The sequence below is a fragment of the Danio rerio genome, chromosome 16, assembly GCF_049306965.1.
Source record: "Danio rerio strain Tuebingen ecotype United States chromosome 16, GRCz12tu, whole genome shotgun sequence".
NCBI classification, from domain to species: Eukaryota; Metazoa; Chordata; class Actinopteri; order Cypriniformes; family Danionidae; genus Danio; species Danio rerio.
Genome location: NC_133191.1, coordinates 1,565,001 through 1,579,361, shown reverse-complemented (window position 1 = coordinate 1,579,361; position 14,361 = coordinate 1,565,001). Strand labels below are relative to the sequence as shown.

Sequence of the window (14,361 nt, the reverse complement as noted above, 5' to 3'; positions counted from 1 at the left end):
GAAAAACGTATATAGAAAAAAGGCAGAAACCTGTAACCATTGACTTCCATAGTATTTGTTTTTCCTGCTATGGAAGTCAATGGTTACAGGTTTCTGGCATTTTCATAAATATAGGTTTAAGACAAGTGCAGGGTTAGTAAATGATGACTGAATTTACATTTTGGGGGGAACTATCTCTTTTAAAACCCATCAAATACTATGCAAGTCGATGGTTACAGGTTTTTAGCATTCTTCAAAATATCTTCTTTTGTGTTTAGCATAAGAAAGAGACTCATAACGGTTTGAGACAAGCGCTGGATCAGCAAATGATGACAGAGGTTTAATTATTGGGTGAACTATCCCTTTAAAGCCCATCAATACTATGCAAGTAGATGGATACAGGTTTTCAGCATTCTTCAAAATATCTTATTTTGTGTTTAGCATAAGTAGGAGACTCATAAAGGTTTGAGAAAGTGTAGGCTTAGTAAATGCAGACAGAATTTAGATTTTTGAGCGAACTATCCCCTTTAAAACCCAACAAAACTATGCAAGTCGATGGTTACAGGTTTTCAGCATTCTTCAAAATATTTTCTTTTGTGTTTAGTACAAGAAAGAGACTCATAAAGGTTTAAGACAAGTGTAGTGTTAGCAAATGATGACAGAATTCACATTTTGGGGGAACTATCCCTTTAAAGCCCAGCCCATATTATGAAAGTGAATGGTTACAGGTTTTCTGCATTTTTCAAAATATCTTATTTTGTGTTTAACATAAGAAAGAGACACAAAGGTTTGAGACAAGTGCAGGGTTAGTAAAATGATGACAGAATTTTTATTTTTGGGTGAACTATCCCTTTAAAGCCCAACCAATACTATGCAAGTCAATGGTTACAGGTTTTCAACATTCTTCAAAATATCTTCTTTTGTGTTTAAAAGTTTAAAACAAATGTGGGGTTAGTTAAATAATAACAGAATTTTAATTTTTGGGTGAACTGTCCATTTAAAGCCTAAAAAATTACTATTGCAGTCATTAGTTACAGGTTTTCAGCATTCTTCAAAATATCTTATTTTTGTGGTTAGCATAAGAGACTCATAAAGGTTTAAGACAAATGCAGGGTTACTTAAATGATGAAATAATTTCAATTTTTGGGTGAACTATTCCTTTAAAGCCCAATCCAAATTACGAAAGTAAATGGTTACAGGTTTTTAGCATTCTTCAAACTATCTTCTTTTGTGTTCAACATATTAAAGAGACTCATAGAGCTTTTGTAAATGATGACAAAATTTCATTTTTGGATGAACTATCCCTTTAAAGCCCTACAAATACTATGCAAGTCGATAGTTACAGGTATTCAGCATTTTTCAAAATATCTTCTTTTGTGTTTAAGATAAGAAAAAGAAACTCATAAAGGTTTGAGACTAGTGCAGGGTTAGTCAAATGATGAAAGAATTTACATTTTCGGGTGAACTATCCCTTTAAAGCCCAATCAATACTATGCAAGTCAATGGTTACAGGTTTTCAGCATTCTTCAAAATATCTTCTTTTGTGTTTAGAATAAGAAAGAGACTTATAAAGGTTTGAAACAAGTGTATGCTTAGTTAAATAATGACCCAATTTAGATTTTTGGGTGAACTATCCCTTTAAATCCCAACAAATACTATGCAAGTCGATGGTAACAGGTTTTCAGCATTCTTCAAAATATCTTCTTTTGTGTAAATGATGCAGAATATTCATTCTTTGGTGAACTATCCCAGGGTTTTGGCTTGAGTTGTCTGGCTTTGATCTGCTTGTTTACGCGTGGCGTGAACTCCACATTGCATGGATCTGCAGATGCGTTTGTGTGGGTGCATGTGAGAAAGTCTACGTCCGTTTTTCCTCCAAGATGTCTCCATGTGTGTGTGTGTGTGTGCGCGCGCGATCTCATTAGTCTACACGCCGTCTGAGCCAGGCTGCTGGGCCTCGGGAGGGAAGCTGGCGTCGGCTCCTGGCTAGCATACGTTCTAGCCGCCGTTTTTTTCTTTTTTTTTCCTGAAACTTATACATCACTGGGAACAGAAATCCATACAGCACTTTACTGAGAAATCAATTCCCATTTCCTAGTTATGCCTTATGTGGTGATCCCTGTGTGGGTTTGATTTAGCCAGACATAGCTCTTAATCTCACTGTGTATTTGAACAGAGCCCCCAGCCCTCCGCCGTATGTTTGTCGGAGCCTTGTTCCAATCCTGCAGGAGAAACAATGCAATTCATTTTCTGTCCTTGAGTCTCACACACACACACACACACACACACACACACACACACACACACACACACACACACACACACACACACACTGCTTCACAAATGAGCACTGAGCCTGAAGTATCAGAAAAGAAAAGCGGCTGAAGCGTACATTTCTAAGACTGGTAAAGTGTAAGGGAAAAATGCAGTAATGCTGAGACGAGCTTCTATATGCAGCATGAGGCTGAACACGGTCTAGAAGGGATACAGCTGCGGATACTCACGTCAATACAGCATCTTTTTTTGTGACGCTCTACGACAATAATTCCTAATTTTACATTACTGTGAGGGTTGGGTTGGGGGTAGATGTTAATAAAATGCAATCTAATGGGTAATTTCATTAGCAATATGAATAAAATTTGGTATACACTCACTGGCCACTTTATTAGGTACACCTTACTACTACCAGGTTGGACCCCCTTTTACCTTCTGAACTGCTTTAATCCTTCATGGCAGAGATTCAACATGGTGCTGGAAATCTTCCTCAGAGATTTTGCTCCATATTGTCATGATAGCATCACACAGTTGCTGCAGATTTGTCGGCTGCACATCCATGATGCCAATCTCCCGTTCCACCACATCCCAAAGCTGCTCTATTGGATTGAGATCTGCTGACTGTGGAGGCCATTCGAGTACAGTGAACGCATTGTCATGTTCACCAGTCTGAGATGATTAGAAATTTGTGGTGACATGCAGTTGGACAGGTGTACCTAATAAAGTGGCCGGTGAGTGTAATTACTATTTGTACAATACTGTGATGGTTGAGTTTAGTGTTGGGTTGGGGGTAGGCTTTAATTTAATAGGTAATTTAATGAATAATATGAAAAATACTCTGTAAAGTTACTGTGATGGTTGAGTTTAGGGTTGGAGTAGGATTCGACGTTAATAAAAAATAATATGAATAATTCTCTGTATAATTGTCGTTTTTGCATTACTGTGAGGGTTGGGGTTGGGGTAGACATTAATTTAATGTGTAATATACTAAATAATATGAATAATAGTCCATAATTACTCTTGTTACAGTACACTAATAGTTGAGTTTAGGGGTAGACGTCAATCAAATAAAATCTAATGGGTTATTTAATAAATAATATGAATAATACTCTGTATAATTATTGTTTTTACCGTACTATGATGGTTGAGTTTAGGGTTGGGATTGGATTTGACGCTTATAAAATACAGTTTAATAGATAATTTTATAAATAATATGTATAAGCACTGATTTTGCATTAGTCTGAGGGTTGGATTTAGATTTGGGTTGGACGTTAATGAAATACCAGTGTAATTTAATAAATAATATGAATATTACTTGGTATAATTAATGTTTTTACATTACTGTGAAGGTTAGGGTGGGGGTAAACTTTTATTTAATTAATAAATAATTAATAATTAATTAATTAAAAAATAATAAAAAAATTTTAATTAATTAAATAAATAAATAAATAAATAAATAATTTAATTAATTAATTAATTAATTAATTAAATAAATAAATGAATAAATAAATAATTTAATTAATTAATTAATTAATTAATTAAATAAATAAATGAATAAATAAATAAATAAATAAATAAATAAATAAATAAATAAACAAACAAACAAACAAACAAACAAACAAACAAACAAACAAACAAACAAACAAACAAACAAACTAATTAATTAATTAATTAATTAATTAATTAATATAAAATACTCTGTATAATTACTGCTTTTACAGTACTGTAATGGTTGGGTTTAGGGGTAGACGTCAATACAATACAATTTAATGGGTAATTGAATAAATAGTATGAATAATACTCTGTATAATTGCTGTTTTTAAATTGATGTGATGGTTGGGTTTAGGGTTATGGTAGGGGTAGATGGTGAATGGTGAATTAATGAATAATTTATTAAATAATTCTCATTAACTTCCGACCACAGCTGTGTTGCTTCTAGCATCAACCGTTGGTATACCTGTCAACCTCCCATTTTTGCTCAGGATTCTTCCGTATTTTACCATTCTATCTCACTATTATCCCGTATTTCTCCCGTGTTTAATTATTTTATCTTTTATTTAATTTTTAATTAAAGCCTATCCTGTGTTTATACATCCCAATGTTGACAGGTATGAGACACCTGGCTGGGTTTTCGTGGCTCAATGTTTGCTGTCGTTTCCCAACAGGGACACGGAGTACAAAGGACTACAGTTGTCTTTGGACCAGGCGGCGTCCACCAAACCCTCCTTCACCTACAACAGCCCCTCCAACCCCGTCACCGAGAACAGAAGAGTTGGAAAAAGCAGAGTCTCCCGAACCAAGACCAAAACAAGACTCTCTCCGTACTCACAGGTCAGTGTCGCAGTAGACTTAGTAGAATGCCTGACAAATTAGACTTAAACTAGATGATTGTGTGATAATTGAAGCTGAATGTAAGATTCAGGAGAGCATTTAAGTCAGTGTTTCCCAATCCTGTTCCTGAAGGCACACCAACAGTACATATTTTGGATGTTTCCCTTATTTGATCTATTAACTTCAGGCTTTAGAGGCTATCTTAATGGTCTGATGAGTTGATTCAGGTGTGTTTGATTAGGGAGAGTTTAAAAATTGTGTACTGTTGGTGTGCCTGTAGGAACAGGGTTGGGAAACACTGCTTTAATTAGCTCCAATTTTGGCCTTTTTACAAGATATTACATTAGTATTTTGTGTCTCCAGAATGTGTCTATGAGTTTTCTGGCCAAAATACCTATCAGATCATTGATTATACCCTGTTGAATATGTAAATGTTTGGGTCAGAGGGATTTGCCGTGGTTTTTATTTTGCGCTTGTGCCTTTAAATCCAAATGAGCTGGTTTTCTCACCCATTAACTTCAGGTTTTGGACAGTCTCCTAATGTTCTTATAAGGTGATTCTGGTGTGTTTGATTAGGGGGAGCTTGAAAATGTTTACTATTGCTGTGCCTTCAGGAACAGGGTTGGGAAACACTGCTTTAAAACACTTACATTTTGGCCTTTTTACGAGATGTAACAAATATTTTGTGTCTCCAGAATGTGCCTTTAAAGTTTTAGGCCAAAATACCAATCAGATCGTTGATTATACCTTGTTAAATATGTCAGTTTTTGGGTCAGAGGGATTTGCTGTGGTTTTTATTTTGCGCTTGTGCCTTTAAATCCAAATGAGCTGGTTTTCTGACCCATTAACTTCAGGTTTTGGAGTCTCTTAATGGTCCAATGAGTTGATTCAGGTGTGTTTGAATAGGGAGAGGGTGGAAAATGTGTACTGTTGGTGTGCCTGTAGGAACAGGGTTGAGAAACACCTTTAAAAAGCTCCAATTTTGGCCTTTTTACAAAATATAACATAAGTGTTTTGTGTCTCCAGAATGTGTCTGTGAGTTTTCCAGCCAAACTACCAATCAGATCATTGATTATACCCTGTTGAATATGTCAATGTTTGGGTCAGAGGGATTTGTAGCTGTTTTTATTTTGCGCTTGTGCCTTTAAATCCAAATGAGCTGGTTTTCTGACCCATTAACTTCAGGTTTTGGACAGTCTCTTAATGTTCTTATAAGGTGATTCAGGTGTGTTTGATTAGGGGGAGCTTGAAAATGTGTACTATTGCTGTGCCTTCAGGAACAGGGTTGGGAAACACTGCTTTAAAACACACAAATTTTGGCCTTTTTAAAAGATATAGCATGAGTATTTTGTGTCTCCAGAATGTGTCTCTGAACTTTAAGGCCGAAATACCTATAAGATTATTGATTATACCTTGTTAAGTATGTCAGTTTTTAGGTCAGGGATTTGTAGCTGTTTTTATTTTGAGGTTTCAAACAAGCCTCATTTAGTTTGGTCAGGTGTGTTTATTTCGCATTGAAACTAACGCCCTGTTTACACTAATGCGTTTTCATTTTAAAACGCATAAGTTTTGCTACGGTTACGCCATCCGTTCACACTACGCCGGAGTTTTCGAGCGCCGAAAACTAATTGTTTTGGAAATGCTGGAGAGGCTGTTTTCATTCTGAAACGCTGCTGCTGCGTCTCAGTGTGGATGAGGGAAAACGGAGACATCTGAAAACGGAGGCGGGGCTGCTGAGATTCGCTACCTGATTGGGGCTTTTGTTTCATTGCTTATCCTTCCCTTATTCGTCAAGCCTCTATCACATGACTATAACACATGGCTTAATGCTACCAGAAGACAGCAGACCAGCCTTCACTGTAAACAACAACATGGGCACAGAAATGGGAGCGCTGTTTGCACTATTGTCTGTTTTAGGCGCCATTGTGCAGTTATTCATTTGTTACGTTTAGTAACGTCTCGACCTCGTCGTCTGTCCGCAAAAATACCTCTCTTGCTTTCTTTGCCATCGCATTTAATGTTCAACCGGTGTTTGTTGACTAACAATAAGAAAATGCCGAGCGAGACTCATGCTTTCTGTTTATACTAGAACGCGCATGCCCAGAGTGCACGAATGGTCAAGTGATATACGTTTTTGGTGGCGTAGTGTGGATGGAGATATGTTCGGAGACGCTTGTTGAAACGCTGGTGTGGACGCGAATCTAAAACGCCGTTTTAAAACAAAAACGCACTAGTGTAAACGGGGCCTAAAATGTGCAGCGCTGCGGCCCTCCAGGAACTGGCTTTAACACTCGTGGCACTGTGCTTAATCACCTCCAAATGGCTGCAACTTCAGCAGCAGCAGGTCTAGGCATGTGAACAAAAGCGCCAATCTCATTGGTGGAGCAGGAAAAAAAACAAGCATGTTTCTTTAAAAGGTGTGCTTGCTGTTGTGCGTGTCGGTATGCACAAACTCAATGGCTGTTTTTTATGGACCCTTTTCACAGTTCCGGGTTTCTCATTCATAGTTTGGAGCGCAATGAATGGGAAAGTACAACAAATATATTTATATTTTTACAATCCTATTAGCTGAAATAATGAAAGAACAACTCCATGATGGTGTTAACAAGACTTTCAGAAACGGAAAAAAGAAACAGTGTGAGACTGATAACGGCAGTCAGAGGAGGGAGTAATGTCAGATACTGTCCCCACCCTAAATACTGCATTAGAAACACCTTGATGTATACACATATAAATGTGCATCCTTTTTTAAAATCTAAATATTAAAAACCTTTAATAAAGGACTTAAGATTATGATGATGCATCATAGCAGTCTTGTGCAAAGGGTTTAGTCAGTCACGAGGAGTTAAACATCAGAGAAAAGCATCCCTGTGTTCATACGCTATGTTGATGCATATTCTGTTTTGTGTGTGTGTGTGTAGTATCCAGGTTTCCCCACAGATCGCTCGGAGTCGGATCAGGACAGCCCATGGGGTGGGAGTCCACTGACTGATTCTGCATCTCCTCAGCTTCTGGAGCAGTGTGAAGGCATCGAGTCCTCATGCGTGTACCGGCAGTTCTCGGACCCCCGCTCGCTGTGCTATGGTTTACCCCTGACGGAAGATCACCACACCTCCAACGAGCTCTACAGCCACCCTCACTCGGAGTCCTGCGAGAGGGGCTGCTGTAAAGCCGGACGCTACTTTCTGGGCACCCCTCAGCCCGGACGAGAGGCATGGTGGGGCGCAGCCCGCTCGGTCCTCCCCTTACCCAAATCTTCACCTGAGAATGGGGACAGTTTTGAAGGCGTGATGCCTCACATCGCTTCTATCCATAGCCTGCAAGGTGTGTTTCTTTACATATTAGAAAACAAATAATTATAATGCTAGTTTGTTTTGGGGCAGAATTGGTGCATCCTTTTTAATCCCTGCAGCTTAAGACCGGTTATTCACTGAAGCTAAGCATGGCTGAGCTTGGTTAGTACCTGGATGGGAGACCACATGGGAAAACTAGGTTATTGTTGGAAGTGATGTTAGAGAGGCCGGCAGGGGGACCCTCAACCTGCGATCTGTGCGAGTCCTAATGCACCAGTATAGTGAAGGGGACACTATACTGTCAGTGAGCGCCTTCTTTCGCTGGCACTTCCCATGGCACTTCTCGTAAAGAGTAGGGGTGTAGTAGGGGGTCAATTTGTTTATACCAGGGGTCACCAATCTCCTTTCTGGAGGTCGGGTGCCCTGTAGGGTTTAGCTCCAACTTGCATCAACACACTTGCCTGGATGTTTCAAGTATACCTAGCAAGACCTTGATAAGCTTGTTCAGGTGTGTTTGATTAGGGTTGGAGCTAAAATCTGCCGGACACCCGACCTCCAGAAACAAGTTTGGTGATCCCTTGTCTATACCGATCATGGGCTCCCAATCATCCCCATCCACCAAATTGGCTCTGTCACGGTCTCTCCCCTCCACCAATAGTTGGTGTGTGGTGAAGCACTGGCGCCATTGTCCTATGGCTGCTGTTGCATCATCCAAGTGGATGTAGGGTGGTGTCTGATTTCATCTTTTGGGACTGGACTGGATCATAGGAGGATGGGTGTTGCTAACAAAACAAAGGAAAATTGACGAATTGGCCAAAGCAAGGCAGAATCAAGACACACACACACCGATATCCCTGACTTAAGGTCATTCGATGTGATTGATTGTTTTCAGGGGGGAGGGAAAGTTATGGTATTTGATTGAAGTTTATGGAGGGCAAATAAATGTATTACTAATTAATGAACTGCATTCAGGAGCGCCGCAAAGGGTCGGAATGTTAGGACGATTCTAAGGGGCCACACTGTTTTGGGGGAATACAGTTGCGCCCTACCATCAGGCGGATCGGTGCAGCGGCGGCAGCAATGCGGTCGATGTACTGGTCTGTTGTGGTGAAGAAGGAGCTGAGCCGAAAGGCAAAGCTCTCAATTTACCAGTCAATCTACAATCCTACTCTAACCTATGGTCATGAGCTTTGGGTCATGACTGAAAGCAGAAGATCTCAGAGACATACGGGCTGAAATGAGTTTCCTTCGTAGGGTGGCAGGTCGCACCCTTATAGACAGGGTGAGGAGCTCTGTCACCCGGGAGGAGCTCGGAGTAGAGCTGCTGCTCCTCCACATCGAGAGAAGTCAGCTGAGGTGGATCGGGCATCTGTTTCGGATGGCTCCAGGACGCCTATCTAGGGAGATGTTCCAGGCATGTCCTACCGGGAGGAGGCCTCAGGAAAGACCCAGGACACGCTGGAGGGACTATGTCTCTCGCCTGGCCTAGGAACGCCTCGGGATCCCCCCGGAGGAGCTGGAGGAAGTGTCTAGGGAGAGGGAAGTCTGAGGTTCTCTCCTAAGACTGCTGCCCCCGCGACCCGACCCCAGATAATCGGTTGAAAATGATGATGACCATCAGAATGTTGTCATAGGTCTCGTACCGGCCAGTGGCGCCCCTGATTGCATTGTTTATAACAACCACTAGTACATACCTATAAAAATAAGAGTCTATTTTGATTTGCCGACGTTAACTTGGCTTGAAATACTAAAACAATGACCTTAAACCTAAAGTAATTTTTTTTACCTGGATACTTGTATAGTTGCGCATACAGAATATGGGAGTTGTTTTGATGGCAAAATCTGCATTGTGGACTGCAAGCTTACCCTTGTTTACATCTAAAAAGTTAGATACCCTTTGGGCTCATGAATAACCTCATGGGCAGCGTTCCAACAGCAAACTTTGAATCCTGAACACTGGGAAAACTTTTTCAATCGGCTAGTTTAGTCAAAAGATATATTGATTTCGTTCCTTGAGACATGCCTAAGGCCAATCAAGTAATGCTGTTTTTCTCCTGCTTGCAGTGAGGGGTCACTGGGATGAGGACAGCGCTGTCAGCTCACCCGATGGCGGCTCAGCCAGCGATTCAGGCGACCGATTTCGTGCCGATCAATGCCGTTCAAGTCCTCAAGAGCCCAGCAAGATTGAGACCCTAATCCGAGCCACACAGCAGATGATCAAAGAGGAGGAAAGTCGTCTGCAGCTGAGAAAGCTTCCTACAGACGTACCACTGGAGCCCACAAACAGTCTGGCTAAGAGTTTTCATAGTACCGACTTTCCCCAGTCAGCAATGCAGAGTGTTGTGTGTCGAGGGCCGGCTCAGGTCATAAGCCCCGCTCCTAGCCCCGTTCCCCTGTCCCGCCTAAGCAGCCCACTCCCGGACAGACTATCTAAAGGCAAAGACTTCCTACAGAATGAGCTTTCCTCTTCCCAGCTGCCCCTGACCGGCACTTGTGCTGTTTCTCCGACTCCTGCGCTTTACTCCTTACATCCACGCCAGTACCTGGAAAAACACGCAGCGTACTCGCTCACCAGCTACGCACTGGAACACCTGTATGAGGCGGACAGCTTTCGAGGATACTCCCTTGGGTGCTCTGGTTCCTCTCATTACGATATGACCACTCATCTACGCATGCAGGCTGAACAAGCGCCGGGCCATAAAGGCACCTCCGTCATCATCACCAATGGCAGCTGATGATTATCAAATCACGCACCGCCACTCGCTTCAACTCTTCTCTTGATTTCTTTGTCGTTGCTCGCTCTACGAATCATTCTGTTTTCCTCCAAATTCATTATTGAAGATGAGACATCAGTGTGTGCGCATCTTAAGAAAGACTTTGAGGAAGGTGCTCGATCAAGCCGAACAAAACACAAAAAGTAAACAGAATGGGCACACGGCTACTTTAGCTCTCAAAAGACAATTCAAGTCAATTCAACCCACTGATAAAAGCCCCACCCTAAAGCCATTCCATGTGACCAGAAGTGAAGAGAAGTTGTTTCCGGAGAGGGGGAAGGAAGGTTATGGTATTTAATGAAAGATTATGAGGGCTAATATATTGTGCACAGATCCATTGTTTATAACAAGCACTACTATATGCATAAAAACCACCCAGGTTCATTGCAGATACATACCAGGGTCTACATTTCTGGGGGCAGTCAGATACAGAAGCGGAGGTACATCTGCTCACAGTTTTTGTTTTTGCATCCTGTGTATGCTGTTTGATGATCTCAAATTTCTCTCACGTGTCCTCTTCTCGCATATATCCACCAGAGGGCGCAAGATACACTTTGGCCGACCAGGCCAGTTTGCTGTCGACTGAGTGACCCACCCACTCGTCCCTAAATCCAGCCGATAGTGTTTTTAAAAGCAATCTAGAAAAAGAAAAGTTGTCTCGGCTGTGTAATAATCTTTTCACCCTGTTTTTAAATTAATTTAATTTATTTATTTTTTGCTTTTGTTTTACCTGGTTTCTGGAACCGGTCTTTGCCGGACTCGAATCCGGTTGTCTCCGCTCTGCGTACCAAATCTGCCGATTTATTTATATCTGCCCATGAGCGACTGGGCATACTGGTAACACCAGAAAAGCCGTCCATACAGCGATCAGCAGAACATCATCGATGCCCCATAGCATTCATTTTAAAGATGCAATGCAGCCAGACGTACCTCTGGCTACATAATTCGTGCTCTCCAGAAATGCAGACGGTAGTACATATCCACAATGAGGCTTTGTTGCTAAATAAATAAGAAGAGTAAATTATGATTTCATGATGACTTTAACTTAGCTTGATCTACTAAAACAATGTCATTAAAGCCAAAATGTATTATTTTAATTACATGTGCACTTGTATGCATGCAGTCAAACCCATTTCAAAGTGTAATTGCAGTAGCTCTGCTGGCCAACAGGGGTTTGTTTACGGACAATCTCTCACCACAAGTTATCTTCATACAAGTTTCATGGTACAAATTAAAGTAGTTTCTAACCTTTTTGGACTAATTCCAATGAATTAAATTGTCTTTTGAGAGCTAAAGGGGCAGTGTGCCGATTCTGTTTACTTTTTTTTTGGTAAAAGAATCATGAAATCAAGGCTTCCCTTTATGGTCAATTTCCAGTACAAATGTAAACATCCTTAAAGCAAAGATTTCTGACTTTAGTTAGCCTTATGTACAGACCTTTGTTCATCATCAGAACACACATTAAGTTTTTTTAGATGAAATCTGAGAGCTTTTTCTGAAGACTTTCAAAGCCTAGAAGAGAAAAACATTTTGTCCGCTAAGAATACCGTAAAATCAGTTTTGTTTGCTTTCGTCAGGGGTGTCCAAACTCTGTCCTGGAGGGCTAGTGTCTTGCAGAGTTTAGCTCCAACTTGCCTCAACACACCTGCCAGGACAAACCTACGAAGAGCTTGATTAGCTATCCCAGGCGTGTCTGATTGGGGTTGGATCTAAACCTCCAGGACCAATTTTGGGCACCCCTGGCCTATTTCTTTAACTTAGCACAACACACAATCATCATATTGTCCGTAGTAAACATCTACGCTAATCTGATTCAGAAGACATAAACTATTTTGTTCTTACAGCACAGAAATTGTTCTTACAGTTTCATATGAACTCACTTGCAATGTTTTGACCATGTGTTTGACCATGTGCTGTCTTTGGAGGATAAGGGAGCTCTCCAGTTTCATCTAAAATATTGTCATTTATTTATCGTAAAGTGAATGAAGGTCAATTTGCACTTAGTTAGCATAATGCTTCGAACATACTACTATTTTCACAGGCTACATAAGAAGTGGCGCAAGTTTTGTTTTAATCGAGAAGCATCATTTTACCAGCGTAATAATAGCCTTTTTTAGCTTATGTTTATCAAAATACATGAACATATTTGGTCAAATGTTTGGAGCACATTGAAATGAATGGGTTTCATAGCGCAGCGCTTTCTGTGAACGGCATGGAAGCCGATTCAGATCATACACACAGGAGGGAAAAGAGAGTGACCAGCATAAAGAATGATAACCTTTTTTAGCTTATATTCATTGAAATATATGACCATATTCGGCCGAATGTTTGATGCACATTGAAATGAATGGGTTTCATAGCGCAGCGCTTTCTGCAAATGAAGTGGAGGGCAATTCAGATCAAACACACAGCAGAAAGGGAAAAAGAGAGTGAAACCATCGCGCTGAACACTATGGTGCATAATAACCCTTTTTTTCAAGTGTATAATCATTGAAATATTGGTCGAAGAGCAAAAATTCTATTTTTGTCCATTATTTCTGCCGGCCAAAAAATTCTGTGCATCGCAAATTTTTCACCTGCAGTGTAGATACTGTAATTTGCACTTAATTAGTATCCTGCTTCGATCATACTACTATTTTCACAGGCTACATAGGAAGCAGGGGAGGTTTGTTTATACATTGGCAATAAAAATTAAGATAAATAGTGACCACAACAATTCTTTAAGCTATTTATTTAGGCGTATGCTTAAAAACAAGCTTTGTTTTAGATTAATTGATCTTACTTTAAGGATGTTTTCATATTTTACTGTAAAACAAGGCAGTGTTACAGATTGAAGCACTCTTTTAATGTATTAAAGCATGCAAACTTACAAAAGAGGTTTTCAGATGAGGACTCCGGGAAAGGGTTTGCACACACACGTTTGTTATGCCTTCATAACCACCATAAACTGAAAGACTGGCATTTTGCGCCTTCGTTTTGAAGAAATAATGAGAACCAAATACTCTTTTCATGATGGCTTCGAGATAAAAATGAAAAATGCTGATTAAGTGATTATTTTCTGTCATTCACATTTGGTTCCTGAGTTGTCGGGTTGCAGATACTTTACATTTTACCAACCCAGGCTCATTCTGGAAACGTAGCCCCGCAGACGTTTCTGGAGACCGCGAAATACGTATTTGTGCAGTTTTTGTTTTCGCAAATCCGCTGAATCGAATTTTGTTTTCGAAAATGCATCTTGAACGCCTCTCGCTAGCGCTGTTCGCACCTGCACGGTTCTCGCGTAAAGCCACCGGAAGCCGCTGTCGAGTGAAAATCTGTCCGACTGACTAAATGATAGACTTGATTGACTCCTCCTCCTTCCCTAAACCCAAGCAACGATTTACAAAAGCCATCCAGAAAAAGAAAAGCCCTCGTCTGATTTTGACCGCGTTTTCGGATTTCGCCACATTCTCACCCTGTTATGAACTCGTTCGCTTTATTTTTTGGATGCTGTTTTTGTCTGATTTCTGGAACCGCTCTTCCCCGAACTCGAACCCGGTTGTCATCGTCGTTGTACCGAGCTCCCAGCCTCCGCTCCGCCGACCTTCACGACGAGCTAACCGGACAAACAGGTTGCGATGGGGAAACATGAAGGTGAGCTGTCAGCTGGCGAGCGCGAAGAGGAGTGGCGTCATACCTCCGGACACGTAAATCGCGGCCTCCAGAATCGT

At 40.8% G+C, this 14,361-nt stretch overlaps 1 protein-coding gene across 3 annotated transcripts in view; it reads left to right on the top strand.

Annotated features, from left to right (window-relative positions):
- The window catches only part of sim1a (SIM bHLH transcription factor 1a), a 37,196-nt gene that overhangs the window by 22,026 nt on the left and 809 nt on the right, over window positions 1-14,361 (top strand). Inside the window, exons 10-12 of one of the 3 annotated variants that reach the window (XR_012391333.1) lie at window positions 4,419-4,584; window positions 7,506-7,908; window positions 9,942-13,736. Coding sequence is in view for 2 of the 3 variants with exons in the window: in XM_073924568.1 (XP_073780669.1) it covers window positions 4,419-4,584; window positions 7,506-7,908; window positions 9,942-10,612 (1,240 nt within the window). In the remaining variant the exon portion in view is untranslated. Of the gene's footprint in view, window positions 1-4,418; window positions 4,585-7,505; window positions 7,909-9,941 lie in introns of all 3 variants that reach the window. The other 2 variants (XM_073924568.1, NM_178222.3) reach the window with 2 other exon arrangements.